This window comes from Tiliqua scincoides, chromosome 13 (genome assembly GCF_035046505.1).
Source record: "Tiliqua scincoides isolate rTilSci1 chromosome 13, rTilSci1.hap2, whole genome shotgun sequence".
NCBI lineage: Eukaryota > Metazoa > Chordata > Lepidosauria > Squamata > Scincidae > Tiliqua > Tiliqua scincoides.
In genome coordinates, this window is record NC_089833.1 from 4,619,248 (window position 1) to 4,634,320 (window position 15,073).

At 46.8% G+C, this 15,073-nt stretch overlaps 1 protein-coding gene across 5 annotated transcripts in view; it reads left to right on the top strand.

Annotated features, from left to right (window-relative positions):
* LOC136663716 (zinc finger protein 345-like) overlaps window positions 1–14,588 on the top strand; it is an 87,436-nt gene extending 72,848 nt beyond the window's left edge. For 3 of the 5 annotated variants that reach the window (XM_066640592.1, XM_066640591.1, XM_066640594.1), the window contains exon 4: window positions 167–4,150. In XM_066640592.1, coding sequence (XP_066496689.1) covers window positions 167–1,764 — 1,598 coding nt within the window. In that variant the 3' untranslated portion in view covers window positions 1,765–4,150. Of the gene's footprint in view, window positions 1–166; window positions 4,151–6,813; window positions 6,896–9,797; window positions 9,925–11,899 lie in introns of those variants that run through there. The other 2 variants (XM_066640596.1, XM_066640595.1) reach the window with 2 other exon arrangements.
* The last annotated feature ends 485 nt before the right edge of the window (window positions 14,589–15,073 follow it).

A 15,073-nucleotide genomic window follows, 5' to 3' on the forward strand; every position in this document is an offset into this window, starting at 1 on the left:
AACAAAACATTATATTATGTAACATGCCGGTGAACATCAATTATGTTATATGTTGTGACATTTCTGGGGAAAAATGAGATCAATGATCAATGAAAAAGGAGGGCTAATAGCGCCCCCAGCTGTCTGGGGTATTTTCCCTATATCTGTATTTTCTTTCTTGTTTCAGCATCCCTGGTTTGCAACCAGTTTGGAAGAATCTGTCCAGACACCCTTTCTTCACAGCACGAAATCCACATAGAGGGGAAACTCTGTATATGCCCAGAGTGTGGAAAGAGCTTCAGTAAAAGCTGTGAATTGATGGCCCATCAGAGAATGCACAGAGGAGAGAAACCTTATACATGCTCTGACTGTGGAAAGAACTTCCGTTTGAGAAGTCTTCTGATATGGCACCAGAGAACCCACACGGGAGAGAAACCCTATGCATGCCAAGAGTGTGGAGAGAGCTTCCATCTGAGTGCTGACCTTATGAAGCATCAGAGAACCAACACAGGGGAGAAACACTATTCATGCCAGGAGTGTGGAAAGAACTTCAGTCGTGGCAGTGCCCTTTCAAACCATCAGAGGACGCACACGCGGGACAAATCTTATACATGCCAGGACTGTGGTAAGAGCTTCATTTACAACAGCCATCTGACATTCCATCAGAGAATCCACACAGGGGAGAAGCCCTATACGTGCCAGGAGTGTGGAAAGAGCTTCCGTCAGAGTGCTGATCTTATGAACCATCAGAGGATGCACACAGGGGAGAAGCCCTATACATGCCAGGAGTGTGGAAAGAACTTCAGTCGCAGCAGCTCACTTACAATCCATTGGAGGATGCACACGCGGGAGAAACCTTATATATGCCAGGAGTGTGGAAAGGGCTTCAGTACGAGTGGTGCCCTTATGACCCATTGGAGGACACACACAGGGGAGAAGCCCTATACATGCCAGGATTGTGGAAAGAGCTTCAATTGGAGCAGCCACCTAATATCCCATCAGAAAATCCACACAGGGGAGAAGCCCTATACCTGCCAGGAGTGTGGAAAGGGCTTCTGTCAGAGTGTTGACCTTAGGAACCATCAGAGGACTCACACAGGAGAGAAGCCATATTTATGCCAGGTATGTGGAAAGAACTTCAGTCGCAGCAGTGACCTCACAAAACATCTGTGGATGCACTCAGGGAAGAAGCCCTATACATGCCAGGAGTGTGGAAAGAGTTTCGTCTGTAGCAGCGCACTAACAAAACATTACAGGACCCACACAGGGGAAAAACCCTATACATGCTCTGATTGTGGAAAAGACTTCATTTCAAAATTCCAACTTGTATCCCATTGGCGAACACATACAGGGGAGAAGCCGTATTCATGCCATGAGTGTGGAAAGAATTTCAGTTGTAGTAGCGCACTTACGGCCCATAGGAGAATCCACACAGGGGAGAAACCCTATTCATGCCAGGATTGTGGAAAGAGCTTCAGTTGTAGCAGCTCACTTACTATCCATCGGAGAACCCACACAGGGGAGAAACCCTATACATGCCAGTTGTGTGGAAAGAGCTTCAGTACGAGTGGTGCCCTTACGACCCATCAGAGAACTCACACGGGGGAGAAACCCTATGCATGCCAGGAGTGTGGAAAGAGGTTCAGTTGCAGCAGAAGTCTTGTAGCTCATCAGAAAACCCACATGGAAGATAAGCCCTGGAAAGATATAGGAATTAGGCATGTGGTTGGTAAGCAGGATCATGTAGAAGGAGATAAGGAAGTTGAAAGAGCCGTAAGTTTCTAGGATTGGTGCCTTCTTTCTGTCCTACTGTTTTGTAGGGAAGGTGATGTTGTCAGCTGGAGTATTAGTTGAGTCATGGGGTTAAGATAAGATTTTCAGGAGAGAAGGAAGGGGTATAAAAGGAGGGGCCTGGGAGCCCGTGTTTTTTCTTCTGCTTGTCCCTTAGATTTGCTTCCTACTCTTTTGAATTCTGGAGTTGGTAGTTTTTTTGAGCAATCTGAATTTCTGCAGTACTTTGGTAGGATAGAGTTGGTTTAAGAGATTTTTGTTTTTTTCCTGGTTCTGTGCCAGTTTTGTACTCCACAATTGCCTGGAATTTTCAGATATATGCTCAGCCTATATTCAGTGGCCTTAAATACTCTTGGTCTTAGGAGTCCTGGGGTATGGCTACCTTTACAAGCCCTATGTGCCAGGAATGTGGGGAATGCATCTGTCTTGAGAGCTGACCTTATGGCCCATCAGTTGACACACAGAGAAGAGGGATCTAATACATGCCATGAAAGTGGAAAGAGATTCAGTTGCCAGAAAAACCTTATTATGATTGATCAGAAAAGCCACAAAGGGGAGAGGAGAGATCCTATAAATGCCCGGGGTGTGAAAAGAAGCTTTTCATTTAGTAAGGTCTTAGTGAGCATAAGAGGGCACACGAGGGAGAGTAACCATGTAAATTGGGGTTATTTATTGGGGTCCATGGATGGGTTTCCAGGAGTCTGTGAATTGGGTACAAAGACCCTTATGTCTCTGCATATTGGACTCATTAACAGTATTTATTGTTATTAACAGTATTTATTTACCACTTTTCAACTAAAAGTTCACAAAGCGGTTTACAGAGAAAAATCAAATAACCTCATGAAGGCAGAGGGCCAGGTGTTGTGGTGGTGTTTTTTGGCAGGAAGCTACCTGCATGGAAAAGGATCTGGGTCCCACAGGACTCCCATCCTTCACATCTTCGGAAGACTTAAGAGATGTGTACCCAATGCACCACCCACCCACCCCAAAGGAAGACATGGAACAGCATTGGCTGCAGGATGAATGAAGGTGACTTGCACTGGGACAGTTTGCCTCTCATAATAGCGGTTTCTAATTGGAGGTTTTCAAACAGAAGCTGGATGTCTACCAGTCACAGCCATTGCCTGCATTAAACAGGGGCTTGGACTGGATGACCTCTAAGGCCCCTTCCAGCTCTAACATTCCCTGAAGTTGGGTGATTCAATTTGGCAACAAGGGACAAAGGAGTGTGTGAAAAAAGAAATAAAATTGCAACTTACAGTTTGACGTATGCCAAACAAAAGCCCCTCACTGACACTTCCCCCTGTAATGTATTTTTTAAATGTATTAATCTCCGACTCTGGAAAACGACAATTGACAGCCACAGTAGTTCTGATACATGTGTTTACATTTTGGTAAAATTAAGTTAGGCACTCTGAAGTTATGCTGGCAAGTGAAGTACTTTGAAACATCATGAAGATACTATCCATATTAGTGTAGTGATTTGGGAGTTGGACTTAAGAGCTGGAAGATCCAGGTTCAAATCCCTGCTCAGCTCCAAAGCTTTCTGGGTGACCTTGGGTCAGTCACTATCTTTCAGCCTCTCCTCACAGTGTTGTTGTGAGGGCAAAAAGAGGGAAGGAACCATGTGCACCACCCTGAGCTCCTTGGAGGAAGGGCAGTCTAAAACGGTGATCGGTAATAAAAAAAAATAATATTCTTTACCAGTGTTTCTCAAACTGTGGGTTGGGATCCACCAGGTGGGTTGCGAATCAATTTCAGGTAGGTTTCTATTCATTTACATAAGAACATAAGAAGAGCGCTGCTGGATCAGAGCCCTGCTGGATCCATCCAAGGGCCCATCTAGTCCAGTTTCCTGTATCTCACTGTGGCCCACCAAATGCCTGAGGGAGCTCGCAAGACAACAGACACAACCTGCGTCCAGGTGCCCTCCCCTGCATCTGGCAATCAGAGGCAGCTTGCCTCTAAAACCAAGAGCTTGCACATACCTACTATTACTTGTAACCTGTGATGAACTTTTCCTCCAGAAATGTGTCCAATCCTCTCTTAAAGGCATCCAGGCAAGATGCCATAACTACTTCTTGTGGCAAAGAGTTCCATGAACTGGGTAAAGAAATATTTTCTTCTGTCTGTTCTAACTCTCTCAACACTCAACTTTTGTGAGTTTCAATGTGGATTTCAATGTGTATTTTAGTTTTAATATATTAGACTTGATACTACCCTGGGATCTGACTGCATTTGGGGTGATGTTGCAAATTTGTACTTTTAACAATGTTACTCAAAGAGGCTTACTCCCTGGTAAGTGTGGACAGGACTGTAGCATGTGGTATGTTTGGGGAATTTTTTTTGTAAAAACAGTTCAGCAGTTGCTTGGGAGAGTTAGGAGCGTTCTTCTTTAATTTAAATAAATTTTTAACCTATACTTATTGTAAACTTCTGATTTACTTACTTAATTTGATTTTGTCGTATGGGGGGGGGGGCTTGTTAAACATTTTGGAGGGTGATGATGTCACTTCTGACCATGACATCACTTCCAGCTTAATGACATCACTTCTGGTGGATTCCAACAGGTTGACATTCTAAAAAGTGGGTCCTTGTGCTAAGAAGTTTGCGAACCACTGCTTTATACTCATTATCAATTTCCATTGTTCTCATAAATAGACTTTGCTAGAAAATAAACAGTATAACAGACACGTTTCTCCTGTAAAGCAACAGAGATGTTCATACCGTTTTGCAAACATTTCTTGGAAATATGCAGCTTCTAATTCTCGTAGCTGTCTGTAAACTTCACAATTAAAGCAGCAGGCCTGTCTTTAGATATAAAGAAATTTTGCCTAGGACTTTTTCTGATGGGAATATGTGCCTATCGATTGTTTTACTAAATCTTCCATGGAACAAATAATTCTTCTATTGACAGTTTTGCCAGGGCATTACGTCTGCCCTGGGCCATTGCATTTCTTAGAAAAGCATTTATCTACACCAGTGGTTCCCAACCTTTAGGAGCTCAGGGACCACTAAGGCAAAATTTGGAGATGGCGGGGACCACATGCAAACCCTCCCCACTCTTGCACACAAAAAATACAATTAAATTTGTAATACATAAGAAGATTACTTAATAATTAATGTGATGGTGTACTTACATTTGCTTTCACTAGCTGTGAAAGTCTTGGGTTTACATGGAATACATGGAACACAAAATAATTTCCCCCCAATTCAGAGGTTTTCACACCCACCCAAATCAATCCAGTCTCTTTTTCCCCACACCAGACCACATTACGCACTGCCCTTGCCTCTTTTAAGTGTGGAAAAACACCTCAAAAAGGGAGAGAGTAAGCACAAGGGGATTATAGACAAGTCATGCAAGCTAGTTAAAGGAGCCAACAAAAAGCACACACATAAGAACAGCCCCACTGGATCAGGCCATAGGCCCATTTAGTCCAGCTTCCTGTATCTCACAGCGGCCCACCAAATGCCCCAGGGAGCACACCAGATAACAAGAGACCTCATTCTGGTGCCCTCCCTTGCATCTGGCATTCTGACATAGCCCATTTCTAAAATCAGGAGGTTGCACATGCACATCATGGCTTGTAACCCGTAACGGATTTTTCCTCCAGAAACTTGTCCAATCCCCTTTTAAAGGCGTCCAGGCCAGACGCCATCACTACATCCTGTGGCAAGGAGTTCCACAGACCAACCACACGCTGAGTAAAGAAATATTTTCTTATGTCTGTTCTAACTCTCCCAACACTCAATTTTAGTGGCTGTCCCCTGGTTCTGGTGTTATGTGAGAGTGTAAAGAGCATCTCTCTATCCACTCTGTCCAACCCCTCCATAATTTTGTATGTCTCAATCATGTCCCCCCTCATGCGCCTCTTTTCTAGGCTGAAGAGGCCCAAATGCCATAGCCTTTCCTCATAAGGAAGGTGCCCCAGCCCAGTAATCATCTTAGTCCCTCCGCAGTTCCTTTTGTTACACAGCCCTGGCCCTGCTCCCCACACTTGTGAGTCCAGAGTCCTTAGGATACTACCCTGGGATGTGACTGCATTTTGGGTGATGTTGCAAATTTGTACTTTTAACAATGTTACTCAAAGAGGCTTATTCCCTGGTAAGTGTGGACAGGACTGTAGCATGTGGTATGTTTGGTGAGTCCTTAGGCAGGTTGGTCCTGAAGCACCAGCTCAGAGCGACATCTCAGAATGGCTGCTGCATGTCTCAGGAAGAAAAGTCCTTTTGGTGTGCACTGCAAGGTCTTCAGGGGGGAAAAAGCTCTCTCCACTTCCTGTTCTAATTGCTGTCATTCTCTAGTTGTGGACTACTTTGGTTGGAGCTAAGAGAGTGTGAGCAAGCCTATAGGTAGGCTGCAGCCACAAAACAACAGCTGCCTACTCTGCCGTTAGTCTGTGGAACTCCTTGAGAAGCCTTTAGACCTGTGTTTCTCAAACTGTGGGTTGGGACCCACTACGTGGGTCACGAGCCAATTTCAGGTGGGTCCCCATTCATTTCAATATTTTATTTTTTGTTATATTAGACTTGATGCTACCATGGTATGTGACTGCATTTGGGGAAATGTCACAGTTCTGTATGTTTAACAGGCTACTATGAAGATGCTTTTAACAATGATAGTCAATGGGTAAGTCTCCTGGGTAAGTGTGGGTAGGATTGCAGCCTAGGATTGTGAAAAATTTTCCTGCTTGTTGATGTCACTTCTGGTCATGACATCACTTCTGGTGGGTCCTGACAGATTCTCATTCTAAAAAGCGGGTCCCGGTGCTAAATGTGTGAGAATCACTGCTTTAGACACCATCCACAGACCCCACCCCACCCTTAACCTCAAATCCTAACCATGCCCTGTGATTGTTACCCCCAAGTGGTACTGAGTCCGTAGCTCAGTGGTGGTCCCCCCACTTTGCTGTAGAAGGTCCCAGATTCCATGGCTGGCAGCATCACCAGGTAGGGTTGGGAAGACCCTATCCTGCTGCCAGCCTTATGAACTACATTTCCCAGCAGCCCCTGCTGAATCATGTGACTGGGACTAGGAAACGGGGAGGGGTGACTGCAGGAGAGGGTGGAAGAAGGAGGGAAGCAGAAGTCTCAAGACCCAGAGAGAGGGAGAGGCTGCAAGCTGGTGAGTGGGACTGGAGGAGGGAAGCTGGAGAGTGTGCATTGCAGAGGGGGGCAGAAGGGAACTCTGGCTCTGCACAGGCTGCCCTGGGGTGGAAGGGCTCCCTGGGCTTTGCACTGGGCCCCAATGAGGCCTCCTGCTGCACTGGCAGCCCTAGACTAGAAAAGGCGCCTGAGCAGAGACATGATTGAGACGTACAAAATTATGCAGGGGATGGAGAGAGCGGAGAGAGGGATGCTCTTCTCCCTCTCATACAACACCAGAACCAGGGGACGTCCACCGAAATTGACTGTCGGTAGAGTTAGGACAAACAAAAGAAAATATTTCTTTACCCAGCCTGTAATTAGTCTGTGGAACCCCTTGCCACCGAATGTGGTGTTGGCATCTGGCCTGGATGCCTTGGAAAGGGGTTGGACAGATTTCTGGAGGAAAACTCCATCCCAGGTTATAAGCCGTGGTGGGTATGTGCAACCTCCTGTTTCCAGGGGATCGTCCACTAAAATTGAGGGGTGGGAGAGTTAGAACAGACAGAAGAGAACTTTTCATTGCCCATCATCTGTCTGTGGAACTCCTTGCCACAGGACGTGGTGACGGTGTCTGGCCTAGGTGCCTTTCAAAGGGACAGGACAGATTTCAAGTAGAAAATTCCATCACAGGTTTCAAGCCTTGATGGATGCGTGCAACCTCCTGGTATTAGGCTGTCTCTGAATACCAGGTGCAAGGGAGTGACACCAGGATGCAGGCCTCTTGTTGTCTTGTGTGCTCCCATTTGGGAGCATTTGGTGGGCCAATGTGAGATCCCTCCCCCCCAGAGAACAGGGTCCCTCCCCCAGGTGTCATAAGCCCTGCAGGATCAGGCCAGTTTCCTGTGACTAGAGGGGCCTTTGGCTTGATCCTTCAGGGCTCATGATGCCCGGATAAGGCCCTCCTTTGGCCTCTGGGGGGAGGTATCCTATTCTTATGCCCCATCCCCTGGTGATTGCCAGTCCTTCCCCTTGCTTGCCCTGTTAAGTTTTTCTAATAGAAATCAGGAGGAAATGAAGTCACAAGCATGTCCAGCACTCTAGAAATATGATTCATTGAAGAACGGAAGGAAATAGTGTTGAAGGTACTTCAGGGTGTGTTTGTGATGTTTCATCATTGCCTTATAGTGATTAAAGTTACCTTAAAAGCCTGACACTTATAGGCTGCGATCCTCACACACTTGCCTGTGAGGAAGCCCTGATGAACACAGTGGGACTTGCTTCTTCTGTTCAGACAACCAAATGCTGGCACTAAAATTCCAGCCGGGGGGGGTGGGGGGGTGGAAGCTCACGCATGGGACACTAACCCTGGATGGGTCTATGTGGTACAACATGGGACAGAGTACCTTTAATCAGAAGAAGGGATTTGGGCAGGTGCAGCATTTTAAACCCTTCCATGTTGAGCTGCACCTGCCAAAATTCCCTCTTCTATACAATAGTTAAAGGTAGTGGCACTTTTCCATTTCCAAAGACATAGTGGAAATGGAAAAGGTGCAAAAGAGAGTGACTAAGATGTTTACTGGGCTGGGGCACCTTCCTTATGAGGAAAGGCTACGGCGTTTGGGCCTCTTCAGCCTAGAAAAGAGACGCCTGAGGGGGGACATGATTGAGACATACAAAATTATGCAGGGGATGGACAGAGTGGATAGGGAGATGCTCTTTACACTCTCACATAACACCAGAACCAGGGGACATCCACTAGAATTGAGTGTTGAGAGAGTTAGAACAGACAAAAGAAAATATTTCTTTACTCAGCATGTGGTCGGTCTGTGGAACTCCTTGCCACAGGATGTGGTGATGGCGTCTAGTCTGGACGCCTTTAAAAGGGGATTGGACAAGTTTCTGGAGGAAAAATCCATTATGGGGTACAAGCCATGATGTGTATGTACAACCTCCTGATTTTAGAAATGGGTTATGTCAGAATGCCAATGCAATGGAGGCCACCAGGAGGAGGTCTCTTGTTATCTGGTGTGCTCCCTGGGGCATTTGGTGGGCCGCTATGAGATACAGGAAGCTGGACTAAATGGGCCTATGGCCTGATCCGGTGGGGCTGTTCTTATGTTCTTATGTTCTTACTCTGTCTGTCCCCCTTTGTATCTGGTAGCCCTATGAATAATGCTTTAAAATGGCTCCTTTTGTCCCAAGTTCAAAGACCCCTCCTCCACTAACTTCCCTGTTTGCCATATATACAAGGTGACTATACCCAGTTGTTTCTTTGGAAAAAGAGACAGAGGATAAAATTACTCATGGAAACAGCCAGGTTTTCTGGCGCTGTGTTGGGGCAGAGAGGCAAACCCTCCCACTGCCTCTCCCAGCCAAGGCTGCTTCTGCGCTTGAAGGTAGTAGGCACCCAGCCCTTCTGCCTGATAGCCATGGTGCCATTCCTCTGTGAATCTGTCCAGTCTCCTTTGCAGCCACCACCACAATCAGCAGAAAGGACGGCAAACATCCAGTAAGATGCACTTATACATGATGAAAAATCCCGAACACGTCATCTCTTTTCTGTCCTTGACATGAGAAACTAACCCAAAGCAAACTGAACTGCCACATTGTTGTGGAGGAGCAGAAATCGCTGCCAGGTAAGGTCCAGGCCAGGTAAGGGATATGAGCTCTTCTCATATCCCTTACCTGGCCTGGACCTTACCTGGCAGCGATTTCTGCTCCTCCACAACAATTTGACAGCTTGAGCCTCTTTATTACAGGCCCATTCCCTCTTGAACTGAGTGCCTGATGGCAAGACAGAGGACGCTGTCAGCATTCCCCACCTCTTTCCCCACATGACTTTTGGCACCCAGCAGGAAACATGCCGATTTTCCTCACTTGTTAGACTACAGATTCAAGCTGGGTCAATCTGTTAATAGGGCATTTCCTCTTTCTTTCAGAGCCCCATTTCATTTGCGGCGGTCGCTGTGCATTTCAGCAGCACAGAGTGGGCCCTGCTGGATTAACACCGAAGGTGTCTGTGTGACGCAGCCGTGATGGACAGTTATGAAAATGTGACCTTAACAGGTAAGGGGGGTCCTTTGGGCCTTAGCTGATAGCTGCCCCCAGTTGGAACCTCAGTCTGATGTAGCTGGGTCATTTGTTGGCTGGACTGACCTGGGTGTGGCCTGATGGATCCACACCCTCCTCTTCTGGCCCAGCACAGATCTGGAGTCTTTTGACAAGGAGGGTATCCCCAACATGGGGACACTGTGCCATGAACTGCTTGGAAGGCTATGGACGTCTTGGCTGGAGGAGGTGGGATGGTCTTAGAGGGCACATCCCCCTGTGTTTGGGCTCTCTGCTCCAGGATACACCCAAGAGGGAAACCCATCACACAAGCATTCCTGCACAAATTGTGGGGAGGTGTTACAGGCTCAGGTGGGAGATGTGCAAAGGACAAAAGTCTCTGCTTGCCTTGGGAACGTCGTCTTGTGGAATGTGCAGGAAGAGTGTTTCTCCCTGGGAGAAGGTTGGAATACTGAGCACAGAGAGAGGGAATGTCTGCGTATATCTTCACTCCAGATGTATCTCAGTGTACTTTAGTTGTGTACGTTGGACTCTTGAGAAGTCAACCCCAGAGAGGACGACTTATTCTTTGGGTTCAGTGTTGTGCAAGGAAAATAGAAGATAAAATCTTTCCTATTTGCATCGCTCCATTAGACACAGGCCTACCTGTGGTGTTGGCCATATCTCAAAGAAGCGCTGGCACAAGGGGCTACTCTGATGCCAGCCCTTGAAATGAGTGTGTTCTTGCCACTCTGTTTCCACTAAAGCAGCGTATCTCAGCCTTTGTCCCTGACATACCACTTTGCATGGTCCATCTTTTGTAAGTTACACTGGAAGTAACTGGTGATGACGTCACTTCCAGGTTGGGAGGCAAGAGGTGATGTGGCAAACGCCAAAAAAAAAGCTCAGGGCTGCCGGGAAGGCTTTTTCAAGCATGCTAAAACTGCACATTAGAGCTCTGCCTGCTGAGCCAAGCCTTTGTCACATGGCAGTCTCATTGTCAGGCGATGGGTGTATGCGTGTGCCACCAGACACCACCTTCCATACCACAGATTAAGAAATGCATCTCCTGCTCCAGAACTTCCTCCATTTTTGTTTTCACCTTGACTCCCTTGAGCTCGCCTGTTACCACCTTAAGCATTTCATTTTTTCCTGGGATGCCTTCGGCCACCACTTTTGTTTACCATGCTAAGCCGTAGTTGTCTGTACAGGTGTCTGCAGGAGATGGCAGTGGCCTGGTTTCACCCACTGACCCAGAGCAGAGGACCTTTTGTTCTGGAGGAGAGCCCGTTTGGGAAAAGATGTTCATCCTTTTCAAACTGGAGTTGCCCTCCCTCTGAAGCAGTGGTTCCCAACCTAAGGACGCTAGCCCCTTAGAAAGAGTGGTGACCTGCCTGGGGACCCATAGGTGCTGTTAGTATGGCATTTCCAGGTTTCGCTGGTGGTTTGGCGACCCTTCTTAAGGGGGTAAGTGTCCCAACTGAAAACGCACATGCCTACCTGGGGGAAGGGGTCCCCAAGTTGGGAAGCACTGCTCTGAAGGAACAGGTGCCATACATGGGCATGGTTGGGACCCTGGAAACCCATGTGGCATCCCCAGCCTAGAAATAACTTGGGCTGGTTTTTCAGTTGTGACTCTCGCTGCAAAGTGCCTCACTTGGTAGAAGACAGCTTGTGGGAAAGCTTTCTCTTAGCTTCCCTAAATCTCTTTTTTTTGGCCTTAAGTAGTTCCATTCTGCCTCTCTTTGTTTACTGTTCCCTATTCTTCCTCTCTAGTTGCAGCCTCTATCCTTTTGAAAGTTCTTCACTTTCCTTAAAAAAGCAAACCATAATATTAACTGTGTAACACAGTATTAATGTCCATTTTGTTGCAATTGTTGTGGCTTTTCTGAGTGCCAGTTCTGATCAGAGACACAAAAATTGGTTAGTGGCATCCTCAGCTGGCTGGAGATTAGTCCCTTGGTCTCTTACTCTGTTTCTCTTCTGATTTCAGCAACATCAGTTTGCAACCAGATTGGAAGAAACAGTCAAGATATTAGTTCTTCACAGCAAAAAGTCCACGCTGGGAAGAAGCTCTATACATGCCAAGAGTGTGGAAAGAATTTCAGTAAAAAAAGTGTATTTTTGATCCATCAGATGACGCACACAGGGGAGAAACCTTATATGTGCTCTGAGTGTGGAAAGGCCTTCCTTTGCAGGAGTCATCTGATATGCCATCAGAGGAAGCACACAGGGGAGAAACCCTATACATGCCTGGAGTGTGGAATGAGGTTCAGTACGAGTTTTGAACTTAGGACCCACTGGAGAACCCACACAGGGGAGAAACCCTATACATGTCAGGAGTGTGGAAAGAGCTTCAGTTCCAGCAGCCAGTTAACCTGCCACCAGAGAACCCATACAGGAGAGAAGCCTTATACGTGCCAGGAGTGCGGAAAGAGCTTCTGTAGGAATGGTGCCCTTAGAGCCCATCACAGGACACACACAGGGGAGAAACCTTATACATGCTCTGAGTGTGGAAAGGGTTTCATTTCGAATGGCCTGCTTGTATCCCATTGGCGAACACATACAGGGGAGAAGCCCTTTACATGCCAGGAGTGTGGAAAGAGTTTCAGTCTGAGTGCTGATCTTTTGATCCACCAAAGAACCCACACAGGGGAAAAACCCTATACATGCCAGGACTGTGGAAAGAGCTTCAGTACGAATGGTGCTCTTACGACTCATCGGAGAACCCACACAGGGGAGAAACCGTATGCATGCCCAGAGTGTGGAAGGAGCTTCAGTACGAGTGGTGCCCTTACAACCCATCAGAGAACCCACACAGGAGAGAAACCCTATGCGTGCCAGGAGTGTGGAAAGAGCTTTAGTACAAGCAGTGCCCTTACAAATCATCAGAGAACTCACACAGGAGAGAAACCCTATTCATGCCAGGAGTGTGGAAAGAACTTCTGTACAAGTAGTGAACTGACAACACACTGGCGAACCCACACAGGGGAGAAACCCTATGCATGCCAGGAGTGTGGGAAGAGCTTCAATTCCAGCAGCCAATTAACTTGCCATCAGAGAATCCACTCAGGGGAGAAGCCCTATACATGCCAGGAGTGTGGAAAGAGCTTCCGTAGGAGTGGTGCCCTAAGAACCCATCAGAGGACACACACAGGGGAGAAACCTTATACGTGCACGGAGTGTGGAAAGGGATTCATTTCAAATTGCCAACTTATATCCCATTGGCAGAGAAGCCCTGTTCATGCCAGGAGTGTGGAACAAGCTTCAGTACAAATGGTGCCCTTATGACCTGGTGGCGAATTCACATGGGGTAGAAATCCTATCCACAGAATGTGGAAAGCGGTTTTGTCAGAGTGGTCGCCTTACAGCCCATCAGAGAAGCCATAGAGCGGTAAAATGACTTTTTACCCAGAAAGATCAATAAAGAAATAGGAGTTTTCCTTGAGAAATGTGTACTGAGTGTTCCTAAGCAAACAGTGGTGAATGTGTGTGATGAGAATGTATTTGCACCCCAAGAAATAGACATTAAGGGGACAACGTTCAGAGAAAGGTGTTTGAGGCTTAGCGCTATTTTGCATCAATCTCTAGTGTCTCAGGTGGGGAAATAGGAGAGAGAATTGGTTGGGAGGAAAAAGAGAGCGTTTTGAAGTGCATTTATAGTTGCTCGAGTTCCTGAAATGGGAGCCTTGCTGGCATCCAGAGTTTCTAAGCCACATGGAGATAATAATAATACAGGTATTTATATACCACCTTTCTTGGTCTTTATTCAAGACTTTATTCAAGGTGGTTTACATAGGCAGGCTATTTAAATCCCCGTAGGGATTTTTACAATTGAAAGAAGGTTCTATCTTTCAAGAACCACAACATTCAGATGTTTCTTTCTGATCTGGTTTCACATCCTGGCCTCCATCCTCCCACGCTCAGAGCAGATGGAATAACTTGGCTCAGCTTGTCAGTTGCTTCAAGGTCGCACGGTGCCGGTGGCCTCGAACTGGCGACCTTGTGGATGTTATCTTCAGGCAAATGGAGGCTCTATCCTCTAGACCAGACCTGCCCTATTAAGATACTACAGGCACAGGGTTCTTGTGCCAGCCAGCATGCTGGTCAAAATCTGCAGATACTTCAGTGGTTTTGGGAAGCTGCCTCCATGCCACTCTGGGGATGGACACCTTAATCAAACTACTGGGCAGTTACAATCACCTCTGGAGGCTTTTGTACTGGAGTGTAAATCTGGAACCTGGCCATGAACGCAGAGTCTAGGTCTGTACTGATACGAGCAAGAGGATCCAAGAGGACATCTCTACATGGAGAAAACCTTGATGCATGTATATGGAGGAGGCTGCTCAATGAAGCAGTCCACAAGGTTACAATGAGAACAGGTATAATGGAGATGTAGCTCCAAACTTGTCAATGCACAATTCTCAGTGGGTGCAGGATGCAGCCATGACACAGAGAGATTGTACTTAATGGAGACAATCCAGACAGGAGGTGCACTGGAAGGGTTGCTTGATTGGATTCAGTGGAGACCGGAGGTTGCAGAAACAGGTTTATCCTCCTCCTTCCAGGGTGTGAGATTTGGAAGGAAAGTGACATTCAAGGGGATTGGGTGCTTGCCGTGTGCTTCATAAAAGCATGTTCTCATAGGTATTGAGCAGGGGTGTCAAACCACACACGGCTCTTTGACATATAATGTGTGGCTCGTGGAAATGTATTGACTGAGTTCCTTTTTGCATCACAATTAAAAAATTAAAATGTCTTCAAGCTTTATAATTATTTACCGGGTGTAAACGGAACACGGTGTTCAGGGTATTGTGTTGGCAACCTTCAGTCTCGAAAGACTATGGTATTGCGCTCTGAATGGTGGTTCTGGAACAGTGTCTAGTGTGGCTGAAAAGGCCAATCCGGGAGTGACAATCCCTTCCACACCGGGAGCAAGTGCAGTCTGTCCCTGGTCTGTCTCCCTGGCTATGGGCCTTCCTTCTTTGCCTCTTAGCCTCAGACTGTTGGCAAAGTGTCTCTTCAAACTGGGAAAGGCCATGCTGCACAGCCTGCCTCCAAGTGGGTGTTCAGGGTGAGTAAATATATTCAAGAATTTAAACGCTTCTTAAATGTTGCGGCTCTCAAACACCTGCAGTTTGTCATATGTGGCTCTTAACGTTAAGCA